This window comes from Acartia tonsa, chromosome 6 (assembly GCF_053477335.1).
Source record: "Acartia tonsa isolate MP-2025a chromosome 6, ASM5347733v1, whole genome shotgun sequence".
In the NCBI taxonomy this organism is placed as follows: domain Eukaryota; kingdom Metazoa; phylum Arthropoda; class Copepoda; order Calanoida; family Acartiidae; genus Acartia; species Acartia tonsa.
The window spans coordinates 30,557,184-30,584,204 of NC_137265.1; the positions used below are offsets into that span (position 1 = coordinate 30,557,184).

The following is a 27,021-nucleotide window of genomic DNA, read 5'->3' on the forward strand; positions in this document are numbered from 1 at the left end:
GAAATGCATGGTTTTAACATAGTCATACCTGGAAGGATTTTAGAAGTATAAATTATCATGGCTTATATGGCCTTTATTAAAGTGGCCAGAGCATAATGTTTATACGCCATTATTAAAAATAATTTATTTAAGATGAGATTAGGAGATTTTTTTCGCCAGTTTTATAGTCAGTATATTTTTTTAAAAGATAAACTTATTTATTCTTAAGGTTCTTAGGTTCAACCCAAGAAAAAAAGCAGTCAAAAATCTGTTTTTTTTGTTTTTAGATGATAAAAGCCTTGCGGGTAAAGCTGGCAACATCAACTCTGTCCTTGAGTCCCTGCGTCTCAACCTTGTCTATCAACAACAATTCATGATTTTGTTTTTAGATGATAAAAGCCTGGCAGGTAAAGCAGGCAACATTAACTCTGTCCTGGAGTCCCTGCGTCTTAACCTGGTCCATCAACAACAACAACAGGCACAGTTCACACATAGTCTAACTCTAGAAAGAGGGGAAAATGGACTGCTTATTGCACTAGTCCCAAAAGTTTTAGAATAACGTTTTCTTATTCGTTAGATAAACAACTTTGGGGACTATAGTGAATTTTGTTAATTATAGAGTTAAAACTTTTCAACCACTAATTTTAATTTACAGAAGGGGTAATTCTGTGTATTATCATTGGGGATGTACAACAATTTGTCTTATCAGACATTCAAATATTTATAGAATAACTTGAAATTTGATAACTTGTAAATATGGTAATAAAAATACATAAAATCAATTTTTGAATTAATAACTCACAAAAAGTATTTTTGTTTATTTTGCATAACAAATTGTTACATGCACAAATATGTACACTCTTCGGTGCTAAATATAAAATGCCATAATTTAAGTTGCTAAAGTGAACTGTGTGTGTAGGGTCAGCTCACAGCTCCGCCAACAACACAACCTCTTCCTTGTGGACCCTTAAATCCTGCAGATCCCTTCAGTTTGTTGGCAGCCGCCGGCCCCCAAGGTAATTAAACGCCATTTTAAAATACTTTTTAGTTTAACTAATATGGTCCTTTTTAAAGTTTATTAAAACTCAGTCGAAAATTTTCTCAAAGTGCCCTTGTCAATCACTGACCTCTCTCCCCCCACCCACCTTATTCTTTTTAAATAAACAGAAAGCACGAGGAGATGGATAGTTTTCCGATGATTGTACCTGATGTACAATACACTACATTCCCAACTGTTATTTCATTTTTTTTAATCAAGAGGGATGGGTTTAGTACTCGATTATCACTTTTCCATATAGATAACAGTAAAACGCATAAATTCTGTTAAGTTTGTAACAGTAAACATTTTTTTTGACTGTCATATATCCAATGTCACATTCTAATACAAGGTAATAATTAACGCTATTCTGATGAATGTTGATAAGATAACAGCAGAAAAGCCCAACAGAATAATTTTTTTTAGGTTTAGCCGGTCTAGTGTCAGCCGCCTCTATGACGCCGACGAACGCCAGCCAGCTGCAGGGCACAACCATCGGCCCCTGTCCGGACCATGTAAACGGCCGGCAGCCGGGGGTAGAGTGTGAGAAATGTGACTTCATACTGAACTCTAGCCGCGGCGGCTTGAATGATTGGACACAGCGCGCAATATTTAAGAATGTAAAGTGCCCAAAATGCAATTGGACGTATAAATATCAGGCAGGATTTTATGGATAGATAAATGGGCATTAAAATTAACTCCGATAAATTTTTAAAAATAAGGTTTGTAGTTACACGACCTTCCAAATTATCACTGTAAACTCTCTAAAATGTGATTATAACTGATCTAATAACTGTTTGATTTTGACAAACAATTCTATGTGGAAATTTACCAACAGCCCACTTCCTTCTCCTACCCCCCCCCCCCCATCTTACACAATTCCCTTTAGTTACAGCACATAACACGTTTTACGCCAACATTGCACCAAAATGATATCCAAATTTTAAGCATTATCAAATGGAATTAATTTGCTGAATCACAATCACTTGACTATGAATATATTTTAAGCCTTTAACCTATCCCTAAATCCCTGCCACCAGGAGACACTGGAGGTGCATATGAAGGAAAAACATTCGGACGGCGACAACTCGTGTATCTACTGCATGACAAACCAGCAGCATCCGCGGCTGGCTCGCGGAGAGACATACACATGCGGATACAAGCCATACAGGTAATTATTTTACAGTAGATTTGGTAACTTCCTTCAAAGTTCCTTGTGGAGCACAGATCACCCCTCCCCTTATTTTCAAACAAATTAGAAATAATGAAGTGGTTGGGGTTTAGTTTTTTTGTTTGTTACTTTTAGTACTGGGTAGCCCAACAGTAAGTAAAGTATTGCGTTTTTTATAGCATGGTTGTATTTCTGTCAATTTAAATTTTAGCAGAGGTGCATAATTGGCAATACAGTATTAGTTTAGAATCAGTTAATCATTAAATATAATGTTTAAAACAAAAGTAAAATTTTAGAAAACCATTTCAAACAAATATTGAAAAGCAAACTGTAATACAGTAATTGTTAAGTAAAATTTGTCCAATATATAGTAAATTTAATTATTAAACAACGTTTTAAATTGTAGCAAGCTTTAAAAAAGTAATTGACCAAAATTGGATTTCTTCGTCCATTGCATAATATTTTTTTGTATGTACACAGTAAATAGAAGTTAAATGCTGAGCTGTAGCGCAGCTGCGCTCCTAATGCAAGATTTTATTCCAGATGTGAGGTGTGCAACTACTCTACAACAACCAAGGGTAACCTGTCCATCCACATGCAGTCAGACAAACACATCAACAACATGCAAGAGCTTCAGAACGGCGGTGTCATCACAGCCCCAGACGGCACAAAAATTACGCAAGCCGCGCTAGCCCAGATGCCGATTGCGCAGAGGTTAAACGCGACCCACCCTTTGCCGCCACAAAATTGGCGTTGTGATTTGTGCAATTATGAAACCAATCTGCCGCGAAACCTGCGGATACATCTGACAAGCGAGAAACATGTTCAGAACATGGCCTGTATGTCGGAACAGATGAAACAAATACACAACTTTCAATTTCTACAATCACTAGGTCTACCGTTGCCGCCGAAACCCGCCGATTTGCCGCCACTGCCGCCTCCGAACGGATTTCCAGCCGGCATACCGCCAATGTTGAACGAAATCATGGCGGCTGCTGCCGCTGGCGACATGGCAGGACAAAATCCTGCTGCTTTACTTCAATTCCTCATGAATTTTGGCCCTAACGGGCCTCCAGGAGGTCCCGGAAACCCCATTTTCCCGCCAAACGACGAACCAGTTGAACCCCCACCGGAGCCCAACGATCCCAATCCCTGTTTTCTGTTCAGCTGCGGCATATGCCGAACATTCGCGACAAACTCCATCGAATATTTGTCAACGCACGCCTCCATGGACCGATCCGCCGATAACGAAGCCTCTCTGGACGTTTCAATCGTCCTGAACGGCATACATCTATGTAAGCTGTGTACCTATAAGACCAACCTAAAGGCCAACTTCCAGCTCCACTTGAAGACGGACAAGCACCTGGCGCGCCTGTCGCTGCTCAACCACATCCGCGAGGGTGGCCCTGAGAACGAGTGGAAGATCAAGTTCCTGCTGGGCACGAACCCTGTTCAGATACGGTGCAACGCTTGTGATTTCTACACAAATTCGATGCATAAGCTGCAGGTTCATACGCAGTCGCAATCTCACGAGGTAGGTTTCACATTAACAATGACAATTATAAACATTTAACAATAGAAATGGTTTTGTTTTATAATTCTTTGGATGGTTTCAAATTTATTTGTTATACAATGCAAAAATGCTTGAATTTAAAAATGAAATCATTCTTTTTATTGATTTTGATATTTTTTCTGCATTCATTTCAAACAATGAGTAATAGTTAATGAAAATCTAAATATTAAAGAAAGATAAACAAGGATGACATACAAAAGTAGCTAACTAAACGTCTCTTTTAAATCTAATGATTTTCAAAGGGACCTAAATTTGTCGCAATTACTACGGATTGACGAATTAAAGAAAAACTTTGCAATTTAAGGTCTTTTATTTAGGTATCTCTAATATTGTTCCACCATCTTGTATCCAGCGAGCGGTCACTTCTGGCTGATCAACCTGCAGGCTGGCAGGAGCAACAGGACCAGGATAATAAAGGTATGCTTTATTTTTATTGTACAACCTATATCAGAAAGTTCTAACTTTTGTAATGTGTATGGCCTATTTATTGAACAATGCGTTCCCCGATCAAAAACACTATAATTTTTTAATTAGAATGCTTTTAAGTTTATTTAAATTACACTTTTTATTATTACACTATGAAGATATATTTGTATTTTAGCATATGATTTTCAATTCATTTTGTCTCTTGTAGAAATGAATAAAACAAATTAGCTTGGTCGTTCAACATTCACTGAAAAATATTTACATCAAATGCTTTGTTAAAATCAAGCTGATCATTGTAATTAACTTTTCTTTACAACTTTATTTAAAACATGTTTTTATGCGTAAATTAAACTCAATACTGTCTATAGAAACAAAATAATACATCTAATTTTTAGTTATTATTTTAAACTAGAATTTATTATTGTTTAGACTCGAGTTTGGATGGGAAAGAAGTGAAGTTTACATGTTCATTGTGCAAATTCAGTACAACCGCAAAATCTTTGCTGCTCCACCATGCTAGAGGACTCAATCATTTGAGGTTAGTAATGGACATACTTTATTATAGTGTAGCTACGCTGCTTAAATGATAGGATGTCTGTTTTTATGTATGTATGTAGAATTTGTGAATAGCGAAGCCATGCATTGTTAAGGTATATATATTACATCTAATGAAAAACCATTGTATCTAAAAAAAATTTAAACATTGATCTTGAGGCTTAAAACTTAGCATTAAGAAAATTTTTGCATATGTTTTAAAGATACAATTTGTAATAATCATTGACTTCAAAATTTTTGGTTGAACCTATCCTATCCTAACATTGAAGGATGATAGTTGTATTTTTGTCCTTGCCCTCCTTTAAAATAAGTAAAGAAAATTCTTTTGATAATTTTGTAAAATATTTTGTAAACTTGTTAAGATCTGACTAAACAGAAAAGGTTTTTTCAAGTTTTAGAGTTTTTTAAAATTCACATTTAAAAGTGAAAATTTGTGTTTTCATATTTTTTATAGCTTTCGACTAAATTGCATTAACTTAAAGAGGTCAGCTTAATTAATATAGAGTTCTATTTTAATTTCTCTGGGCCCCTAGCCAGTGCGGGGCGCCTAAACCTTTTAGTTTAACAGTCACATTAGAACAAAATAAAGATTGTCTTTTCATATTATTGATCTATTATATATTCTCTATTTTTGTCCTCTCCACTTTAGACAAACACAATAAACTTTTAACTTTAAAGTGTTTTCAAACAAATTTTAGATATTCAGCAAAAAAAATAATATATAACAGAAAAATTATTTCAAATTCTAAGTAAACAAGAAATATAAGTTCACAAGAGCGCGACCAATATTTATAGGTTATAAATCCGTATAGACGTGTATCAGATCTTTCGAGACACAAACACAAATATTCAACTTACTACTTTACAAAATAAGATTGAAAATTTTACAAAATTTAATTTTGAAGTAATGAAAAATGACGTCCAATAAAATAGAAATGATTTTGAATAATCAAAAATTTAACATGGGACATGTGTTGGGTTGAAGGAAAATGTTCCTTTTTCTATACTGTACGATTATCAAAAGGAAGGTATGCACAATGAATGTATATGTATAGATGTATAATCCAGACAACTAGCTGTCCCAAGTGGTGGTGGAGATCCTTTTCGTCTGCTAGCAAACTGCTTTCTGTTCCTATATAGGGACAAGGCTGTGTTTATATTCCCGACGCTATTAGCTTATTTTAAATACCTAAAATATAATTTGGACAGAGTCCCCGCCCTGTGGGCAGAGTTATAAAGCCCCTCTATTCTTTTACTTTAGTGTATGAACTTACGAGAACAAATGCTCAAAGCAGTGATCCAATGCTTTTTTTTGAAAGGAAAAAGACATAACTAAACTATTAGTAAACCCTTGTTGTCTAAATCACATCTAGTTTTCAATTGTGTTGTACAATACTGTACAAAAAGTAAAACCAATTGCCCTGTACTACATTTAAGGTTCAAAATTGGGCCGGGATTAGAGTACCTAACTACAAAGACATACATTCTGAACAATTATTTAAAAGCTTTGCTCGACCAGTGATCTTAAGGGATGAGACATTGGCGATAAATTGATATACATTTCGCTAATTGCAACAAACAAAATATTATTCAATTATATTTAAATTATTGGTTTAAAAGTTTGGACACTTACTAGTTTTTAACCCCTAATCAAGATTTTTAAACTTTTTAATAAAGCAAACGATTGAGACTTTGGGGACCGTTACGTCCCCTCCCTCCTTGAGCTGCTTTCATAAAACTGGATAACAACTGTCCCAATCCATGTGAGTGTCGGGGAAATAGGAAAAAAACTAATAATCCATTTTGATAACTATTGAGAAATGTGATAAAATGGGAGAGGTGGGGTGTTCTAACTCAGTCACTAAAAAAAATACTAAAATAACATTTTTGAAACAACAGTAAAATATATGCATTTACTATAAATTTTGATAGAATTAATAAATATCAAATAAATATATATTTTTTCTAATTAGCATTTAAGAATTTTGAATTATTTGCTGTGGGGAAAACAATCTGCTGTTTGGTATTAACACCGTCGGAAGGTGTGAATGGTTTTTATCAGAGTAAAGGGATACCTAATGCTACTATATCAGATACTTTACAAAAATGATAAATGTTGGAGTATGCCTACGTCCATAAAAAAACGCAACTAAATAACATGCAACTTTAAGACTTCAAAATAAAGGTCAAACAATCAAAGAAGCTAAATGCATTGTTCCTCTGATAGGTGGAAGTGTAACTGATATAGGGTGATTTTATCTTCTTATTTAACTCATGATTTTATTTTTACTATCGGCTGCTACCTTCATACGTATTTGAAGGGGTTGGTTAGAGTAAAAAATAGCCTAAAACCAACTATTGACCTATGCGAAGCTTCTCTAAAATGGAGAACTCAATCGTTTCCTTAGGTTTTGAATTCCTAAACTACAGACATAGAACCTTTCTACTTCATAAAAAGAAAGCAAAGTTTCAATAATTGTTCCTTTTTCCCTGAAATCAGCCCACCCCACTTATTATTACCCTCCTTCTTATTCATTATCCCCCAATTTTGTTGCTGTCTACGCCTCTCCCCAATTTTTTCCCCCGGAACACTTTCAATAAATTTTCCAATTTTAATCTGGCTGTCACAGGAGAACAGGTTTTTCAATGACAAAATTCATTATTTTCTAAATTTAACAATTTAACAGTTAAGGTTAAAATTCAATTTTATTATTGTTATTTGACAACAAAAATTATGATATTACTACAAATATCTTAAAAACTTATATTGTTTAGGCAAAAGTGTTATCCATAAACTCCTTGTATAAGGATCTTAGGATAAAGGGTTCTACACTTACATTTAAGACCAAAAAACAATCAGACAACCAACTCTTGATCTTGGTTTACTAACTGTTTACAAATTTTTATGAGAATGTGAGAATATTTTAATGTCTTTAGATATGACGCAGTTTTGAAAGAGATCCAAACTCATCTTATTTTTCCCAAGAAAGCTGTAAAATTTAAATGTTTTCTCATATTTTTAAGCAAGATAATTTTAATCCATTTCAAACAAATGACGTGAAAAACTTTACCAATTTTTGTGTCAGTTCATTGCTTTAAATTGATAATAAGAGTCGGAAAAATACCTTAGTCTATAAACAGGCTCTGTTAGAACTTCTAGAAAAAAGTCATGCCATCAAAAGCAAATAGCTCATCAATAGACCTATTAAATCTAATTTTTGTTTTTAAATTTTTTAATCAATTTACTTTGTTGTTATTAAAACAATATAGGTTCAACAACCCCCCTCCTCTTATATTTATTTACTTTCATTCTAAAACAAAATCAATTTGAATATGAATATTGAGAATGTAGATATATATATTGTGTATGTATAAAAAGAAAGAATAAAAAGAATATACATGTATAAAGTATATTTTATATTTTAGACAGAGTGACCACAAAATAATTTTAGACAAAAAAGGAATCATTAAATTATATATGATCAAACAACACTTTTTTTGCCCTTTTTATGCCATTTAAATAGAGTCATTAATTAAACTATAAGCTATAGTATTTTTGTTTTTAAATTGTATAGGAAATTATGTTTTTGTCCAAAAAAAATACTTAAAAACCTTTAAAATCTCTAATTTTACACAAAAAATGTTATTTGGATAGAAAAAAATTGGAAAAAAATAAGACATCTACTATTAGTTCGTACTTTTATACTAAAAATTTAAGGTTTTTTTGCAGGCCACCCTGTATATATGATGCACAAATAAGAAATAACTGAGAAAATTCCCTCCAGACATTTTTAGGCTGGGCCAGTCCTGGATTAAACTAAATGTATTCAAATATTTCAATTTAAAAAGTAAACATAAACATTGTGAAGAACCTCGCCATAGTAATTTACATTTAAATTTAGCATTTTATGTGAGATGATAGCAGTAAGAATGTATATAGAGTGGGGATATTCTAAATATATATATTTACATTTTAGTAAGGGCTTCCATTCAAAATATTTAACCAAGGATAATTGTCTATAATATAAAGTAGTAAGGTTTTTTATGAGCCTAAAGAACTTGGCAGTCGCTGTTCGAAATCGGTTGTATTTTCCAGAAGCTTTATTAATTACTTAGGGTGTTATTAGGCTATTAGCATTTCCCCCCTAAAGCCTATGAGACTATGGGTGAAGCAAATAATACAAACATAAAATAAGAAAATTCTTTAAAAGAAGAATTATAAATTTAGAAAAACAATAAGATCATTTCAGCAGAATAACAATGAATTTATAAGAAAACAAAGATGACAACATCCATAAAAGCGAAGCTCTGAAACTGTAGGACAGACGAACATTAACTCTTGTAGTGTGTTGGAACTGAATATACAAAATAAGAAGAATATATAAGTTTTGACAAAAATATACGTAAGTTTGTTGCAAAATTTCTTAAATACAGAATTCTGTTTAAGGACATACTGACATTTTTAGAACTTGATTATAGAGATGCTTCGCTCATAATATTGTACCTTATTGAATTGGAATCAGTAATCCAAAAATAACCTCGGATGATTTTATCACATAAAAAATTGTAATTAAAAAAGTAAAAGGACATGTTTAAAATGGACGTACGGACATTCTGGTAACGATAATAGAGTTGCTACGTTTTATAAATCGTACCTAACTACTACAGGAATCATCATACAGTTTGAAATCGATAGGACAATTCTAACATGCATAAATTAACGAAAAAAGCTATCCGATATGGACGGACTGACAGACTGATGGACTGACCGAACCTAATTATAGAAAAGCTTCGCTTTTAAAAAGCATGCTGACCAAGCATGCAATAAATAATTTTATTTCACATTTATGATTTAAAACATAAAGTAAAGGTATGGAAGGAAAATTTTATATTAATTTGCATCCGTTCTTCAACCAAATTGTTATTGAGGATTGTATTCATTGTCCTATCCCTGGATACGTGTTCACATCTATGTGTTATAATGAAAAGTCCGCCAATCTTTGGGAGGGAGGGAACAATGTTATATAAACAATACTCTTCCGCTCAATTATTTTACACTACAAAAGACATATTTTTGATCTTAATGAATTTAAACGTTGGTTTAAGATTTTGGAACAGAATTTCATAAAGTAAACCATCAAACACCTTTTGCAAATCGTAAAGAATTATAAAAATATACAAAGTAAACATTAACATGATTTAAGTTGTGTAGATTATTTTAACTTTAATGAAAATAACTGCCAAAACTAACATTGCTTTAAATTTCAGAGCGGAGCAGATGGGAGAGATGAAGCGAATCAGTGAGGAGGGGGGCGCAGGGGATGGTGCTGGGGGCGGCGAGGGGAGACAAGGAGCCCCTGATGTTGCAGATATTTTTCTTGTTCAGTTGGTGGATATTTCGACGGAGGGGGAGGATACAGGTATGGTTGTATTAGTTGTTTGAACATTAGTAAACAGAAGAATTTGACATTTTAAAACGCTGATTAGGTTTGACTGAAAAAAAACAGCAATTTTACAAAATTCTTGTAATAATAAGAAAAGTTTTATTTTATTTTTGAAAGTTGGATATTAACAAAGCATTTGCTTATAGTTTATTTTTATTTTGTTAGTTTAAACACTGATGATAAATTGTTATTATTCAAAAATCTTCGAGTTCAAAAATGTTTTTTTTTTTTGTAGATGTTCATCGGCCAAGATCTGGATCTGTGGCCGGGTCTGACTGTCCTATCCAGGATGGTATCTGTCCAGTCTGCCAGGTAGCAAATATTTGTAGAGTAGCTACGCTATGTTGTACTTTGGTCGTTCGTCGGGTTGACGTCATATAATTCAAATGACCAATGATAGGCCGATACACAGACTGGCAATTGCAGGACAATTTATATTTTATTTGACCAATGGTAGGCCAGTATGACGTCATTTTTTATAGGCACCATAAAAAAACTTAAATTGACTTTTTACTTAATTTAATATTTTGTTGCTTTAAAGAAATATATGATTAATTAATTTTTTCGAGTATTTAAAGATATCATTCCATTAAGATTTGGGGCAAGAAAGGCTAAAAGTAGGTAACACACAATACTACAATTTTTTTATAGCGAAGCAATTCTTCTGTTGTTCCGTCTGTGTCTGTTACGGCTAGATCGTTTTGCAAATTAAGACATGTTAAACCATCAGTTTTAAGCCCTATAAACGTCAAGGTTAAATTTGTGATCACATCAACTCTATTGCAAAAACGTTTATTCAAACGTATTGGTTTTGAGCTATTTTACAAATGAATATATTTCATTTTTATGTTTTCTAAAATTACGATTTTTTATAGAATGATATTGCATGACTTTGTGACGTACGGACTTAAGGATAAACCCCTTTTATAGAGTATATTCGCTACTAAAAGAGCTATTTTAAGTATGTTGTATGGACGTTAAAATAAATAATGTGGTGTGTGTATAAATATGAAAAATGGATTTTCTAACTCTTCATTTTCATTTTGCATTGAGAATTCCATTTCCTATTAATACAGCGGACTCGGGTGTGACTACGCTTCCGTAAAAATCCCTTTTATTCTTTCTTTATCTTTAAGCAGGGAGGGAGGTGACATTGTAAATCATTTTGGTACTTAGGTATTAGTATCTTATTTGTTTGCTAAAACATTAGGTACTTGAATTTTGATTAGTCAAACAAGTAGTGTCCAAACTTTTTAACCAACAATTTTAATTTACAGACGGGGTAATTACAAACCTTTCGGCTCCGCTCTTAGTATTTATGTTATCTGCATTCAATGGGGGCGGTAAATAGCCTATTACCATCCCAAGACTTATTTTAAAATCAAAAAACCTAGGATCCATTCCCTAAAATGGTAATATAAATCGGTTCAGTGGTTAGCGAGATCTTAACTGTCAAACCGAAAAACCTTACTACTTTATGTAATTGGATTAAAGTAATATTCATCAAGAAACTCTTCTTTGTTTTCTTACCTATTGTGCTTTTTGTGAATATGTAACACTTGGCTGATATGATATTTTGACGTAAGAGATTGAACACTTGACCTCACAGTTCAGATATAACTTTATCAATAAAATATTACAGGGTCAAACATAAACTTTTTTTTAAATTAATCACATAATTCAGTGTTATCGGCTACGCCCCTAGAGACCTCCGGAAGAAGGAGTCGATTTTCACCAACTTTTAACTTTAGTTTCAAAAAGAAATAGTAAAAAAATTTGGGACGTGGGGGCTTTTTTTCTAGGGCTATTTCTCTTAAGGGGATTGTGAAAAACCTCCCCAAAAATAATTTTAAGTCTTACCAGAACTATGAAATTCTACACTGTAAAGGAGAATCAAATTGGTTCAGCGGTTACGGGATCCTTTGGTACACAAAGAGAGACGACAGCCATCCTGTTATTTTTATATTTTATGTACTATATAATTTTAAATTAAAGTGATCATAGCTGTCATATTATCATCATAATTAGTAACAAAATTTACATTAAAATTTAAGGAGAAAATAAATATATTTATTTTGAGAAAAAAAAAATACTTAAATGGCTTCTGAAATGAATTTTTATTTCATTATTTGATAGAAATTGTAATTTTGAAATATTGACTTACATTGTTGTACCGTCTTTATCAAAATCAAAGACAAAAGGTCATCTACTTTTGTATTTACATACGTCTGTGAATTCAGTGTAAAGTTTTTATCATTACTCTGGTATGGAAAATTCGATTTATTCTAAAACTTAAATGGATTTATAGAGAACACCCTGTGAAATATTTATTACAAATTAAATATTTAATTTATTTACAATATATTCTTTTTCAATATTTTATTTAAATTGTATTTTTTCTATTCTTTTTACTTCAATTCCTTTCATAATCATCCCACTCCCCCAAATTTATCATTTTTATCAAAGTTACACTTTTTTTTTGTTTTCTCTCTCTATCCCCTTTTCTTTTCCTCTTTCTTCTACATCCCGTTCTTTCTCCCTGTATCCATCCAGTGTAAGGGATTAATGCATGAAAGATTTTGCACTTGCTCAAACTTTTTCAATAATTTCCCCAAAAAATTATTTTTGACCAATTTTACTCCCACCCCCTACTTAAAATTTCATACAGTTTCGTAATTTTGAAATATAAATAATCGATAAAATAAAATAAAATTCATTATAATCTCAACAAAGAGCTAAATTCATCAAATTATTTTTAATTTAATCATATTAAATTTTGCACAAAAATTTAACGTTTTCTACAAAAAAAAGTTAGATGCTGCATATGAAAACACTAGTATAGATTGCAATGAGCCATTCACCCCAAACTTTGGTGTGTCTTAGGTCCTTCCAAAATTTTTGGAAACACAGAAGATTACCCTCCTCCCCCCCACCCCATAACCTGAGAAAACCTCACTTTACCCCCCACCCGCCTTCAAAAAAATGATTGGAAAGGGTACAAAAAAAACTATAGCGGATACTGACAACTTTTGTAATGCATTTAAACTCTAAAATACCTTGAAATATTTAAATGTAAAAACTTGAGTTTAATTGAGAGCAGCCTATCTAGCTGGCATAAAACTTGCTAACAACCTCAATTCCCTGTTGAAGTTAAGGCTTTTGGTTGACTGATGATTTAATGGTTGATGTCGAAACTTTGTAAATTAATGAAATAGGTCGTGGCTGTTAATTTGTATTAGGTTTTAAAACAAAATTTTATCAACAATAGTCATTACTACAAGAAGCCTAAATCTCATATTTAACGCTTTCCTCATTAAAACAAAAGTAACTATATTGAAGAAAACCTCCTGTTATTGAGAGGGAGGGGGTGGGGGTTTTAAGGGTTTAACTATATTCATTGTCAAATAAAATAATCTAAACCATACCCTAGGCCAAATTTAAGATTCTCTAAAAGTATAGTAATCGTTTTAGCAGTTTTAGAGATCTAAATTTACATGTATAAACAATTACTTTGTTTATTAAAACAAATTTTAAAGTATACGAAAACGTCTGAACAATCCTTTTTGCTATTTCAGTGGACAGGAAATAAAAAGGTTTTACTTTATTGACATATTTTAGCCATAATAATTACGAGTTACAACAGTTTTAATACAGTGGGACAATTATTCCAAAAATAAATTTCAAATTTGGTCAATCAAAGCAGAAGAGCAGTAAAAAAGCTAATGGTAGTTTTCCTAGACATTCGTTGAGTCAAATGCTTTGTTTAAGTCTAAAGTACACTAAGTAAAATCATTTTAATAAACTTAGACTTTAATCGAGCATTCAATAACGTTAATAACAAACTGCGTCCTTAGTAAAGATTTCTAAGTTATTCCTAATGCTAACAAACCAGAAAGGGGAAATGCCGTGGCTTATTAAATACACGAATGCTATTAAATTAGCAGAAAAAGTTAGAACTTCCAGATTAAGATCAGGCAATCAGGAAACTATTGTTATTAGGAAAACCTTTACCTCTCCTAACATTTTAATGGTTCTCGATCACCTTTTCCCTTTTCATTGTTGATCCCCATGTTCCCTTCCCAACTATTTATTATTGTTGAAATTTCAATTTTGTTGTTTCATCCTTAACTTAAAGTAAAAATTATTATTGTGCTACAAAAAAGGATAAGAATTACATAATAAAATGAATACCACAGCAAATAATACAATTTGCTTATTTATTTAGTTCATAAGAGTACATATTTTTTAATCCTTTTTTTTTTAAATATTTGAAAATTATATAAACTTAGGTTGTTTAAAAGTAATACTTTATGTTGGGTAATATGTCGACAAAAATATCAGTAAAATTAGCTAGTACAGTAACTATTTGATCGACAAAATCGGCTGCATGTCAAAAAACCAGAAGCTATTTCTTTGTGAAAGATTTTTTGTTTGTTAATATGTAGCCTTACTAATATTACAAAAATAATAGCCCTTCCCTTTTCCTAAAATAGAGGTATTTTTAGAATAAATTTTAATCTAATTTACCATGGATGTTATATTATTTAGAATGTAACCTGCCATACGATAGGGTTAGTTATAAATAAGTAAGCCCCGGAAAAATAAACCAGTTCTCATATAGAATAAGTAATTTAATCCAATACTAAAATAGTTTTGACCTGTTAGGCTTAAAAGTATGAAGATGACACTTTTTATATTGGTTATATGACATCAAAAAAAAGGGTGAACAGCTGATATTTTAAAAGTAAATATAAATCAAATATTCATAATACCTAAACTTCTGTAGATTTTAAATCAATATTTAATCGGCCATGTTTTTGCCATGCAAAATTGCCAGTTTAAGCAATGATATTTACACTTTGGCAACGGTAAAAACTTATTGGCAATTTGGTTGCTTAGTAGTTAGATAGGCGTTGAATATGCGTTTTTAGAAGCGCAGCTACTCTGTTAATTATGGCCAATAAAAATATTTTTTTTAAGAAAACTGCTAAATTACTATTTTTTCTTCTTCAACTATTACAAATTCTTTCGAATTATTTTCTTAATTTACTTTATAGATGCTAATCAGCCATGGAACGTCATAAAAATGACGGAAAGGAGAGTAAAAGTAAAAAAGAAAACCTCTAAAAAAAAGAGATGGATAATCCTTTATTTTATGGCTTCACAAGGCTGAAAACAGTAAAAGTGTCGAACTATGACGTCAGAAAAAATTAACAATTAACCAATGAGAGGCCGCTATATATTTTACCACAGTGAATACTGAATTCTTATTGGTTAATTGTTAATTTTTTCTGACGTCATAGTTCGACACTTTTACTGTTTTCCACAAGGCTGATTTTATGAGACACTTTCCCCAGTGGCACCTTCCTCTTTCCCCCCCCCCTTTTTTGGCACAGCTTCTAGATGCTAGGGTATAAGCTACTAGTTTAAGAAAAAGAAATGTGCCCCTTTAAACGTATAAGTTTGACATAATTTAAGCTTTTTTGGTCCCTTTCTTGGTTTTTAAGATCAAATTACTTTCATTGGAGGCTAAATAATTACTTGAATTTTTAAAATCCTATAAATTTATAATTCCTTATTTTTCTTTCAGGAGCCTATCCCCGAAGACAGTTCCTTGGAGGATCATGCCAGAAAATCTCACAACCTCAACCCCAACCTTCTAGAGTCAATCCTAGCCCTGCACAACAATGGCGTGCGCGGACCATTGGCGACTACTGACGGCTCGCCGCGACGTGACGGCGATGAAAACGCCAACGGAGATGTTGAAACGGGTGAAAATAGCCCCGTCACGGTGGTTGGTGGAGATTTGAGTATTGGATCAATATCAACGAAGCATGTGTACAAGTTTAGATGTAATTATTGTAGTCTGGCTTTTAGAACACAGGTAAAATATCATTTAGAACCATTAGTAAAAGATAAAAAATGTTAGGATATTTTTTTCCTAACATAAACTTTAAGATTGCACTAGAGCAGATAAAGATTTTAATGTACTTTCATATTTAATCCTATTTTTTTTTGTTCTGCTATTCTTTGTTTTTCAAATCTAACTTTAAAACAATAAATTATTATAAATATGAGCTTTATACGATTCTCTTCCTAATGTATATTTTTTTCTTTGTCTTAAATGTTGTAAACTTGTTATTGCTGAGCTGATTATGGACAAAGGGTAAATGTAAAGATTTAAATTTTGCTTTTTTTAGGACAAACTTGAGCTACACTCCAAATATCACCAGATGCGGGACATACTAAAGTGTCGGCTGTGCCACAGAACTTTTAGAACAATCCTAGCACTTCTCAAACATGTGGAGACAGGGAAGATGACATTTTTGTGTTCATGTTGGTCTTTTAAGTAGCCATTATAGAGCCTGTCTGTCCTTCTTTCACATATAGACTTTTAAAAAGTTATTTTCAAATGATTGAAACTAATTAATTACTTTAATAATTATAAAACAACACAGAAAAGTATACTCCCTTTACTTTACATCTGTACTATCAATTACTGTTATTTTTTTAAATCAAAATAATTGTTTTTTGCTGTTCATCTTAAGGACAAAGTTGCCCTAGATCTTTCTTTAAAAACACTTCATACAATTTGAATAGCTGAGGTTTAACAGAATCATAAATGTCATTATTAACACAGGTCATGAAGATGCTAATCCTATTGAACTTGAACAATACAAGGTTGCCCTATTCTCAACACAAGTTATGATGGCTAGTGGTAATAATACAAACAGTACTCCTACTGCTACTGGTAAAGATGCTACTGCTGACGGCAATGCTGACTTTGATGGTAGTGATTCTATTAAAGAAATTGAAACAAGCCCAAGAGCAACTCCGCCAATCAATAAATTCATGGTGAAACCTGACAAGCCATTTTCATATTCTCTCGAAAAATATCTGGATCCAAAGCGGCCATTTAAATGTGATGTCTGCAAGGAATCTTTCACACAAAAGAATATTCTGCTGGTTCACTTTAACTCTGTGTCACACTTGCACAAGACCAAGAAAATGAAAGAGCATGCTGCAGAAAATCCCAACAATCTAACGCCTCAGTCTGAAGAAGGATCTCCCACCAGTCCGGCTGTTCCAGGTAGCACTCTCATGTCTGTTCTGGGCAGCTTGAACGCCAAGAAACAGTTGGTGGAACCAGACAACGAACTTAAACCTTACAAATGCAATGTTTGTAAGGTGTCCTATGCACAAGGATCTACTTTGGATATTCATATTAGATCTGTCCTTCACAACTCCAGGGTGACAAAGCTGCAAGAGCTGGTGGCCGCAGGACATGTTGATCTTAGCAAACCACTGATTGAGAATCCTGACAATGAGATTAACCACTCTGCTCTGGATCTTTTCAGTCCTATGTCAATAAATTCCAACTCTCCAACACCAAACACCCCACAACAAGACAAAGACTTTATGAGAGGTCCTATTAGTTCTACACCAAAATCATTGATGGAACTTTTCAATAAGTTCAATGATGACAGCAACGCTGATAAGTCAAATATTTCCTCAATTGACATTGATGACAATGATCAGACAAGTAAAATGGCCAGTGACAAGGCAAAATCTTCACAGATGTTGAAAAAGTTGTTACAAAACTTGGGAGCTCAGACAGAAATTGATTTGACTGACAAATCAAACGACAAGGATGATTCATCGGGAGCCAATAAAGATGATACTGACAATAATGAAGCTAATGATAAAGAAAGTTCTACAAAAGGTGACACATCCAAAAGTCTAAAGTGTCCTTTATGTGAGGAGCAATTTGAAAATATATGGGTTCTCAAATCCCACACAGAAGAAGAACACAAAGTTTTGGTTCCTCAAGAATTTGTACAGAAATATGTTGAAGAACTAAAATCTGGTGGTGATTCAAAACGTAGTGATGATGACAGTATTGCTGCTGATGACAACAGCAATGATGAGAAGAAACGGGACAACAATGATATTGTTCACAAAATACCAACTTCAGACAATCCTATAAATCCTTTCCAACAAGCTTTTCAAGCCTTTAGAGAACAAGAGGCAAAACTTCAACGAGAATCAGCTATGCAAAATATGAACCTTCATCCACCTCTAATCCCAGGTATGATTCCATTTGGTAGCACCCCACCAAATCATATCAAGGATTTCCCCAACCATCCATCCCAGCTGGAGAGCCAGATATTTGCCAAACTTGGCATTGACACAGATGTTGTCCGTCAAGCTGGTCTTGATCCCAAAGTGTTGATCCACCTTGCCATGATGGATCCCAAGGCAGCCCTAGACCCTAAGATGCTTTCTATGTTTGCAATGCCTCCAAGAGGCCCGGAAATGCCAAACCCTAAAATGCTTCAGTTGTCTATGGATGGTCATGCTGGGTTGCCACCTGGCCCAGGATTTTCACCTGGACTTCCTGAATTATTCAAACTCAACCAGAAGAATATGGATACATCAAAAAGGCCCAGGACAAGAATAACAGATGACCAGTTGAAAATATTAAGGTCAAACTTTGATATCAACAATTCTCCTTCAGAAGAGCAAATAAACACTCTGTCCTTGAAAACTAACTTGCCTCCAAAAGTTATTAAACACTGGTTTAGGAACACTTTGTTCAAAGAGAGACAAAAGAACAAGGATTCTCCTTACAATTTCAACAACCCACCCTCAACTGTGCTCAACCTGGAAGAGTATGAGAAAACAGGAGAGCCCAAAGTTACACATTTGCCTAGAGAAGACAATAAAGAAAATACTCATGATATTGATGATGAACAAAGGAATGACAGTCTGGATGACAAGAACAACAGAGATGACTTGGAAAGTATAAAGTCTGACACTGAGAGTATGAGAAATACGGAAATTAAAAGGGAAATTGAAGCTTTGAACCAAGAAGACAGAATGAAATTGGAAGAGCTGAGACGCCTCCAGATGTCCTTAGCCCTACGGGTCTCTATTTCACCTGATGATCAGCAGCAAAGGATGTTTGATGGTATGTTTTCACCTCAGCACACACCAGGTGGGGATAGGCACCCACTGCTACAGAGTCCACTACCTCCAGGATTCCCAAATCCCCTTGGATTCCTACCAATGCCTGGCCAGTTGGGATCTAATATTTTTGGAGGATTTGGAGCTTTACGAAACCCTTCGCCCCTTAGTGATCCAAATGGATATCACAACTCTGCTGCAGCCAAGAGAGCAAACAGAACAAGGTTCACAGATTATCAAATTAAAGTATTGCAGGAGTTCTTTGAGAACAATGCTTATCCTAAGGATGATGATTTGGAGTATTTATCTAAGCTGTTGGGACTAAGTCCAAGAGTGATTGTTGTCTGGTTCCAGAATGCCAGACAGAAGGCCAGGAAGATCTATGAGAACCAGCCTCAGATGGAAGCAGAGGAGGAGGGAGCTGGCAGGTTCACCAGAACACCTGGACTCAACTATCAATGCAAGAAGTGTCTCTTAGTGTTTCAGAGATATTATGAGCTGATTCGCCATCAGAAGCAGCATTGCTATAAGGAAGAAGATGCCAAGAGATCAGCCCTGGCACAGCGAGCAGCTGCACAGGCGGCGGCACAGTTTGTTGGTCAAGGGGGTAACATTAGCCTGGGATCTGTTTCAGCTAGAAGTGATTCTGACTCAGGACAGAGAGAGCACAGCATTGCTTCCCCAATGTCTTCCAATGAGGGCCAAACTGGTTATGAGTCAAACATGAGTGTTAACAACTCTAACATGAACAAATCTCCACTGCAGAAATACATTGAAGAAAGCAAGAATATTGGCCTTTTGTTTGACAAAAGAAACCAAGAAGAAAGAGTTATGAAATATCTAAGTGAGGCCCAAGCTAATCTTATGTCAAAATATCCTCCAAACAGTGGCCTACCTTTTTTGCCCAAGCCAACAATGGGATTCAATGACATTGAGGAACAAAGCCTTGACAGTTACGGCGCCCTAACACCAAACGGACAGAAGAGAAAGCTTTCAGAGGATCAAGAAGATTATGATCGCGATGAGAACGGTCAGCCTAAAGACAAAAGACTGAGAACAACCATTCTACCCGAGCAGCTTGACTATCTGTATCAGAAATATCAGATTGAAAGCAATCCCAGCAGGAAAATGCTGGAGCAAATAGCTGCTGAGGTGGGCCTTCGCAAAAGAGTTGTTCAGGTATGGTTTCAGAACACACGGGCCAGAGAGAGGAAGGGCCAGTTCCGTGCACACCAACAGGTCATCAACAAGAAGTGCCCCTTCTGCCCGGCTCTCTTCAAGGTCAGATCTGCGCTGGAATCTCACCTGGTGACCAAGCATGCCAGCCAATACTCACGTGGAGAGATCAATATAGATCAGCTACCTGATGCCGCTGACGGTGAAGCTAATCAGCTTGGAAACATGGCTGGCCGGTCAACACTGTTCCCAAGTGTTCCCTGTCCTACCAGCCCTACCAATATGGCCGCTGCTGGCAATCAAATACCCAATCATGACAAATCATCCGAGTTTGAGGCATCAATGCGCAAATATTATGAAGAGACAATGAAACAGTTTATCTCAGATGTCAAGTTAAACCAACAGGCTCCTGGAGACCTTCCAGGCTTGCCAGAAAGAAGTGGCGAAGCTCTGGACTTATCCTCTCCGCCATTATCAAAACAAGATGATTATAGACAATTTGACAACAAGGAATCTATTGACAATGATGATCAAATAATTGAATTTGATGAGGAGCCCCAAGGTGGACAGGACAATCCTGACAGATTTGACAGCCACAGCAAGAAAGTACGGACACAGTTATCAAGTCTCCAGGTTAGGATGATGAGATCTGTATTCAACATGTACAAGCTCCCTTCAATGCCTGACTGTCAAAAGCTGGCGGACTTCATTGGCCTAGAGAGACGTGTTGTCCAGGTATGGTTCCAGAATGCACGTGCAAAGGAGAAAAAGATCCGTCTGCAGATTAATCCAGATGACAGCCAAGATTTTCCAGTTGATATTCCTGACAAATGTCCCTACTGTCAAATACCAATGCCTGACAAGAATAATGTTCATCAGCATTTATTTGATGCCAGTCATTTGGCGGCTGTAAAATCAAGTCTTGAAAAAGACAGCCTCAGACATGAAAGCAGGGACAGGCAACTTGAGGCAAAATCTGAGAGCGAAAAGCCATTTACCAAAACGATAACCTCATCTCAAAACGACAGCTACAATAGCCGTCAGGATCCAGGTGCCATGAACAATCATAACCAACAGCCACCGCAACAGTACGGCAGTCATCTTCAGCATCACTCCCAACAGCAACAACAACAACAACAACATCACCAACCGCCACAGCCACCTCATTTACAGCATCAGTTTCCAACAAATCAGGCTGCCACAGCTGCGCAGAATTTTAACAGCTACCAGCAGTCACACCAGAAGTACTACCAAGGTATGACTCAACAGCATCCAGCAGTTGTGACCAGCGTGGGACCTGGCGGTCCTCCTGCCTACAGACAACAGCCAGATCCCCACTTCGGCCAACAACAAGGAGCCAATTCAGCGCCACAACAACAGCAGCAAGATTATCCAGGATTTTGTCAAAATCAGACGGCCACAGGACCGCCAGCAAGTGGCTATCCAGGTGCACCTTATCAGTCATTCCCACCAGGGGCTGGGTATGGTCCTCCAGCTGGGTACGGACCACCTGGAGGGGGCTATGGAGCCATGTATCCTTATCACCAGTCTGGAGTTCATAACTAAGTGGGAAAAAGTTATCTAGAGAAAAAATCTCCTCAATCACAAAAAGGTAAATTTATATTTTTCACAGTTTATTTCTTTGAATTTGCTAGATTCATTATTAAAGCAAAAGAAAGAAGGGGCATGTGCTATATGTATCTCTGTCCACAGGGTGGGGACCCTGTTCCAATCTTGTATTTAGTATTTTAAATCAGCTAATAGCGTCGGAAATATAAACAAAGTCCCTTCAAAAGAACAAGAAGCAATTTGCTAGCAGAAGATAAAGTGTCTCATTTTTCCTCTTCAACCATAATTTCAATGGAAATTTAGGTCAATAAGAATATTTTTATATCACTAAATTAAAAGTACGATAAAATATGTTTTATAAAGTAGCCACGCTTCTTAGGAAAATAGTTGGAAATTATTATTTATCCTAAATAATTTAAAATTGTAAAAGAAAATTCGTAGAAATTTGTAAGCATTTGTACATAATTTTTATATTTCCAAATCAATTCATTTTCGTTGAACTATCCAAATATTTTAGAAAAATATACATAAATGGTTTCACATGAAAAAAATATTTACAAATTAATTAATATTTAATGAATTTTAACTTCATATATAAAAATTAAAAGAATTTGGCAATTTTTTTCAAAATATTTTCTTCCCAATTTTGTATGCTTTTTTTGAAGATGTAGCCAGGTTTTGTAATTTTTAGATACACCTGTAAGGGTCAGTGCTCCATAAATGGGATGAAATATTTTTTTTTGAGTCCCTGTTTAATAAAATAAATTTGGGACACCCCCTATATCTTACTAGTTACATATATGCTTATAAAATATTTTGAATATGAGTTTTATATTACATGGAGAGATGATTCAATTATTTACAAATATATAAAACAATATTGAAAATATATAATGTACAGGGTGAGTTGACTAAACTGGTTCTTGTAATATATTTTTATTTTGACTTTAGCAGATTTGAAACAAAAGCTTATCAGGGTTTAAGAGGCCCCTGGAGGCTAAGGCCGTAGTAAATTGCTCCAATTTTAACCAAACACTGATTCTAATCTTTTTTAAAAAATGTATTTAGTATTGAAAATTCTAAAATCGGAAACTTATTTGAAACTGCCTGTACTATTTAATATCTTTGTGTGGGACACCCTGTATGTTGGTATATATAATTACACAACTATTCAATATCTTTATGTGGGACACCCAGTATATTGGTATATATATATTTGCAACTATTCAATATCTTTGTGTGGGACACCCTGTATATTGGTATATATATATTTACACACCTATTCAATATCTTTGTGTGGGACACCCTGTATATTGGTATATATATATTTACACACCTATTCAATATCTTTGTGTGGGACACCCTATATATTGGTATATATATATTTATACACCTATTCAATATCTTTGTGTGGGACACCCTGTATATTAGTATATATATATTTACACACCTATTCAATATCTTTGTGTGGGACACCCTGTATATTGGTATATATCTATATTTACACCCCTATTCATTATCTATGCGTGGGACACCCTGTATATTAGTATATGTATATATATTTACACACCTATTCAATATCTTTGTGTGGGACATCCTGTATATTGGTATATAATATATGTCCTATTATATAAAGTAGTAAGCGTTTTTTGTCTGTCCCGAAGGATCTCGCTAACCGCTTAACCGAAATTGTTCTCCTTTACAGTGAAGCTTCTTATAGGTCCTGGGAAGGTTTTAAACTATTTTTGAAGAGGGTTTCTTCACCCCCCTTCCCCCCAAAAAATATTTTTAACTCTTTTGAAACTCAAATTTAAAATGGGATGAGGTCGACTTTTCACCCTCCTACCACTGCCCCTAGAGGCTTCTAGGGGCGTAGCCGCTAGTACATATATATTTAAACACCTATTCAATATCTATGTGTGGGACACCCTGTATATTGGTATATATATATTTACACACCTATTCAATATCTTTGCATTATTTATTCAAATTTAGAGATGGAAGTTTTTCATATCTTCTTCTCTCTAGAATAACGGGGAGTGTTAAAAATTTTTTAAAATCACTGGCATTTTTAAAAGCTGCTATGATAATTTTAAACTGATATTTACTTCTGAATTTTATTAAATTTTGACTTTTTCTTTCTATAAATATAAATTAACCCCATCTTCTCCTTTTTATTCCCAATCCGATCCGGCTACAAAAGTTTTAAACATTCCCAGGACAATAATTAACTTCCTTTTAAATATTTTTTTTTTCATCTGTTTTCTAGATCTTACGGGACATAGCTCTGTCTTTGTTTACTATTATGTACAATTTAGATTTATTCAATTTTATTTATACTTTTTATTCCTGTACTTTTAACTTGTGATATTTTGATATTTGTATATGAAAACTCTCTAGGCTTTACATTATTTTGGTTTACAGTTTTGACTTCAACAAAACATTTGAGAGTATTATATAGAAATAACAATCTAAATTAAATAAAATTTATCTAATAAAATATTTTGGATTATGGATAGAAGTCAATTTATACTTGTATGAATTGTTTGTAAAAATATCTTCATTTTTAGCATATTCACTAAAAAAACATTTTATAATTATTTCCTAAAATTTCTAATTAATACTTATTTTAATTATTTCAGGTCTTCGAGTAGCTCTGAAATCAGTTGATGATGAAAATAATTAAGTAAAACTAGTGCAATAATTATTATTATTTATGTGTAAAAATGTATGTTTTTCATTCAAAATTATCATATTTTGCCTCATTAAAAAAAAAAAAAATGAAACCAAAGTTCCTAAACTAACTAAAACTAGTGAATTATTTAAAGATTATGTTATTTTTTTCATGTAGTTAAAATTAATGGCATTTAAGATAAAAAAACATTAACCGGTGATCTCAAACATAAGTTCCTAAAAATCTAATTATTTATGTGTTTTAATAGTATCTTAATATTGATATGTTTTATTTTGAAAAAAAATGCTTCCTATGTAAAATGTAGAAAGTAAAATAGGCTGCGCCAGCAGTAAGAAGTTTTAAACTAATTTGTATTTATTGATTAACATTTTCATGGTAAAAAATACCAGTGTAAAATTATGCATTTATGATTTCTAATTAAAGTAGGTTTGTATTTTGCTTTTAAATTTTTTTTTATTTTTGAAAATTGTATTTAGTATCTAGAAGAAGTAAAAATATCGTAATATAATTATAGATAATGCTAAGTTTTATATTGATTAAATAATTAACTATTATTGTGTAGATGTATTTGTTTAATTATTAGAAATAATTAGTTTTCAGTAGGATAATAATTTCAAGAATCAAAATTTCAATGTTTGTTGTTGTTAATAAAAAAACTAATTTTTTGTAACTATGTGTTTCAGTTAAGGGAAAATGGTATTTTTTGTACTTTTTGTACAATAAAAAGTATGATTATTTGACCCAGGCCTGAATTTTTTCACCTCAAATGTACAGTATACAGTAGCAAATGTACAGTAAAATTAAGAATCTTACTGTGTAAAAAATCTTGTATTTTAAATCTCCTGTAAAAATGGTGAAAGTAAATTGTTTCAATTTTGTACTGTGTACTATTTAAAAATATATTTATGCAGTGCAAAAAACTAACCATTTATTGATCACTATAAAAATTGTACAAATTGTCCCTGTACAAAAAAGAATAATTCTTTTGTATTTATTAGTTTCTATGTTAACTATTATTAAAATTGAGCTAATGAAATCAACTTTATATATTTATTATTTTCTGAATCATTATGTGAATTTGTGTAACTAAAGTTCCTAAACTCAGAGCACGAAGTAAAAAGTTCCTAACTAACAATGAAAAAAATATTGTCAAAATTATGCTTAAAATTTATTTAAAATTCACAATTTTTAGCATAATTTTCATTAAAACTGACACCCCATCCTGGAACCATTTTGTAAATCTGTGAAAGAACCTAAATTTGTAAAATCAACAATTTAGTTGTAGCAAAGGCTTTTTCACTCTTTTCAAAAACAAGTTTCAAGCAGGGTTGCTGTGTGCACCAAAGATATAAATATGTGAATAATACCGTAATCTATGTTCCTAAAACAAACCAAAAAAATATTTTGTGATTCTTAAGCAAGAATTAAAATAATTCTGGCTTTTTTGATAAATATTACACCGGTGATTTAACAATTTTATGCAATAGCTATATGTATAAAAGACTTTCAAATAAAATAAAAAGAATATTAATCAAATTTTTTAAAAGCTTTTTATCAAAACCTATGAGATTTGCTTAATTTTAATGATTGAATAATTTTTAAAAGTATGTTAGCTTCAAAAATGTTAAAATCCAAAAAAAGTTATTTGTATTTTTACCACAGAAAAGAATAAAAAAAATTCTTTATCAGAATTTATTAGGGTTTTTTCATGATAATAACTATTAAAGGGATTATGACATGAAAAAAAGACAATTTTTTATTTGCATTCTCCCTTTAAAAATAACATGTATGTAAATAATAATTAGTGAATCTTTTATTATTATAATTATTGCTAATCAATGTTAATTATAATTATCTAATTAATATAATTAACATTAATTGATAATAGACTGTGTATCGACAGTAAATAAACCTTTTTCAAGTAAAATAGAATTTCTTTATTAAAAAGAACCATAGCAACTCTTCAAGTAATCGTATTATGTTGGTCTGTAATGGTCACATGACCATGAAATTTTACATATTTTCAACGACAAACACTTAAGAAACCGAAAATACACGCAAGTTTTAAAAGTACAAGGACAAATTACCACTAAAATACTTCTTCTAAAAGTGTAATTAATATTTGAATATCCAAGTTTTCTACTTGAAAACTTTCGTACTAATGATGTGGGCCAATTACTCGTATACTTTTTCCTATGTATTAGTCTAAATGATAGTAGACAAAATAATGCCACGGTCGTAGCGGTCATGTGTCTTGCGTCAAATTGGAAGGGTGACGCAATTTTCAGATCTCAGTTTTCGCTATTTAATTTACTATTTTTCTCTATAAGATAAAAGCGATGCTTGCTAGATTATCTAATTCGCTATAATATAAAGATAAATTTCACAAATCGCCAAATCTGGGGTCTGAAATTTGCGTCACCTTCCAAC

At 33.2% G+C, this 27,021-nt stretch overlaps 2 protein-coding genes across 2 annotated transcripts in view; both read left to right on the forward strand.

The window, feature by feature from the left end:
• The window catches only part of LOC145323060 (uncharacterized), a 126,264-nt gene extending 125,261 nt beyond the window's left edge, over positions 1-1,003 (forward strand). The window contains exons 11-12 of the mRNA XM_080165444.1: positions 267-457; positions 899-1,003. Coding sequence (XP_080021570.1) covers positions 267-457; positions 899-1,003 — 296 coding nt within the window. The remainder of the gene's footprint in view (positions 1-266; positions 458-898) is intronic.
• On the forward strand, positions 372-26,518 carry LOC145322348 (zinc finger homeobox protein 3-like). The gene is made up of 13 exons (XM_080164324.1): positions 372-457; positions 899-995; positions 1,442-1,674; positions 2,056-2,186; positions 2,730-3,720; positions 4,077-4,176; positions 4,615-4,723; positions 10,009-10,160; positions 10,420-10,496; positions 15,775-16,068; positions 16,385-16,492; positions 16,821-21,939; positions 24,539-26,518. The coding sequence occupies exons 3-12, from the start codon at positions 1,471-1,473 to the stop codon at positions 21,891-21,893; spliced, it is 7,239 nt and encodes a 2,412-aa protein (XP_080020450.1). The 5' UTR covers positions 372-457; positions 899-995; positions 1,442-1,470; the 3' UTR covers positions 21,894-21,939; positions 24,539-26,518.
• The last annotated feature ends 503 nt before the right edge of the window (positions 26,519-27,021 follow it).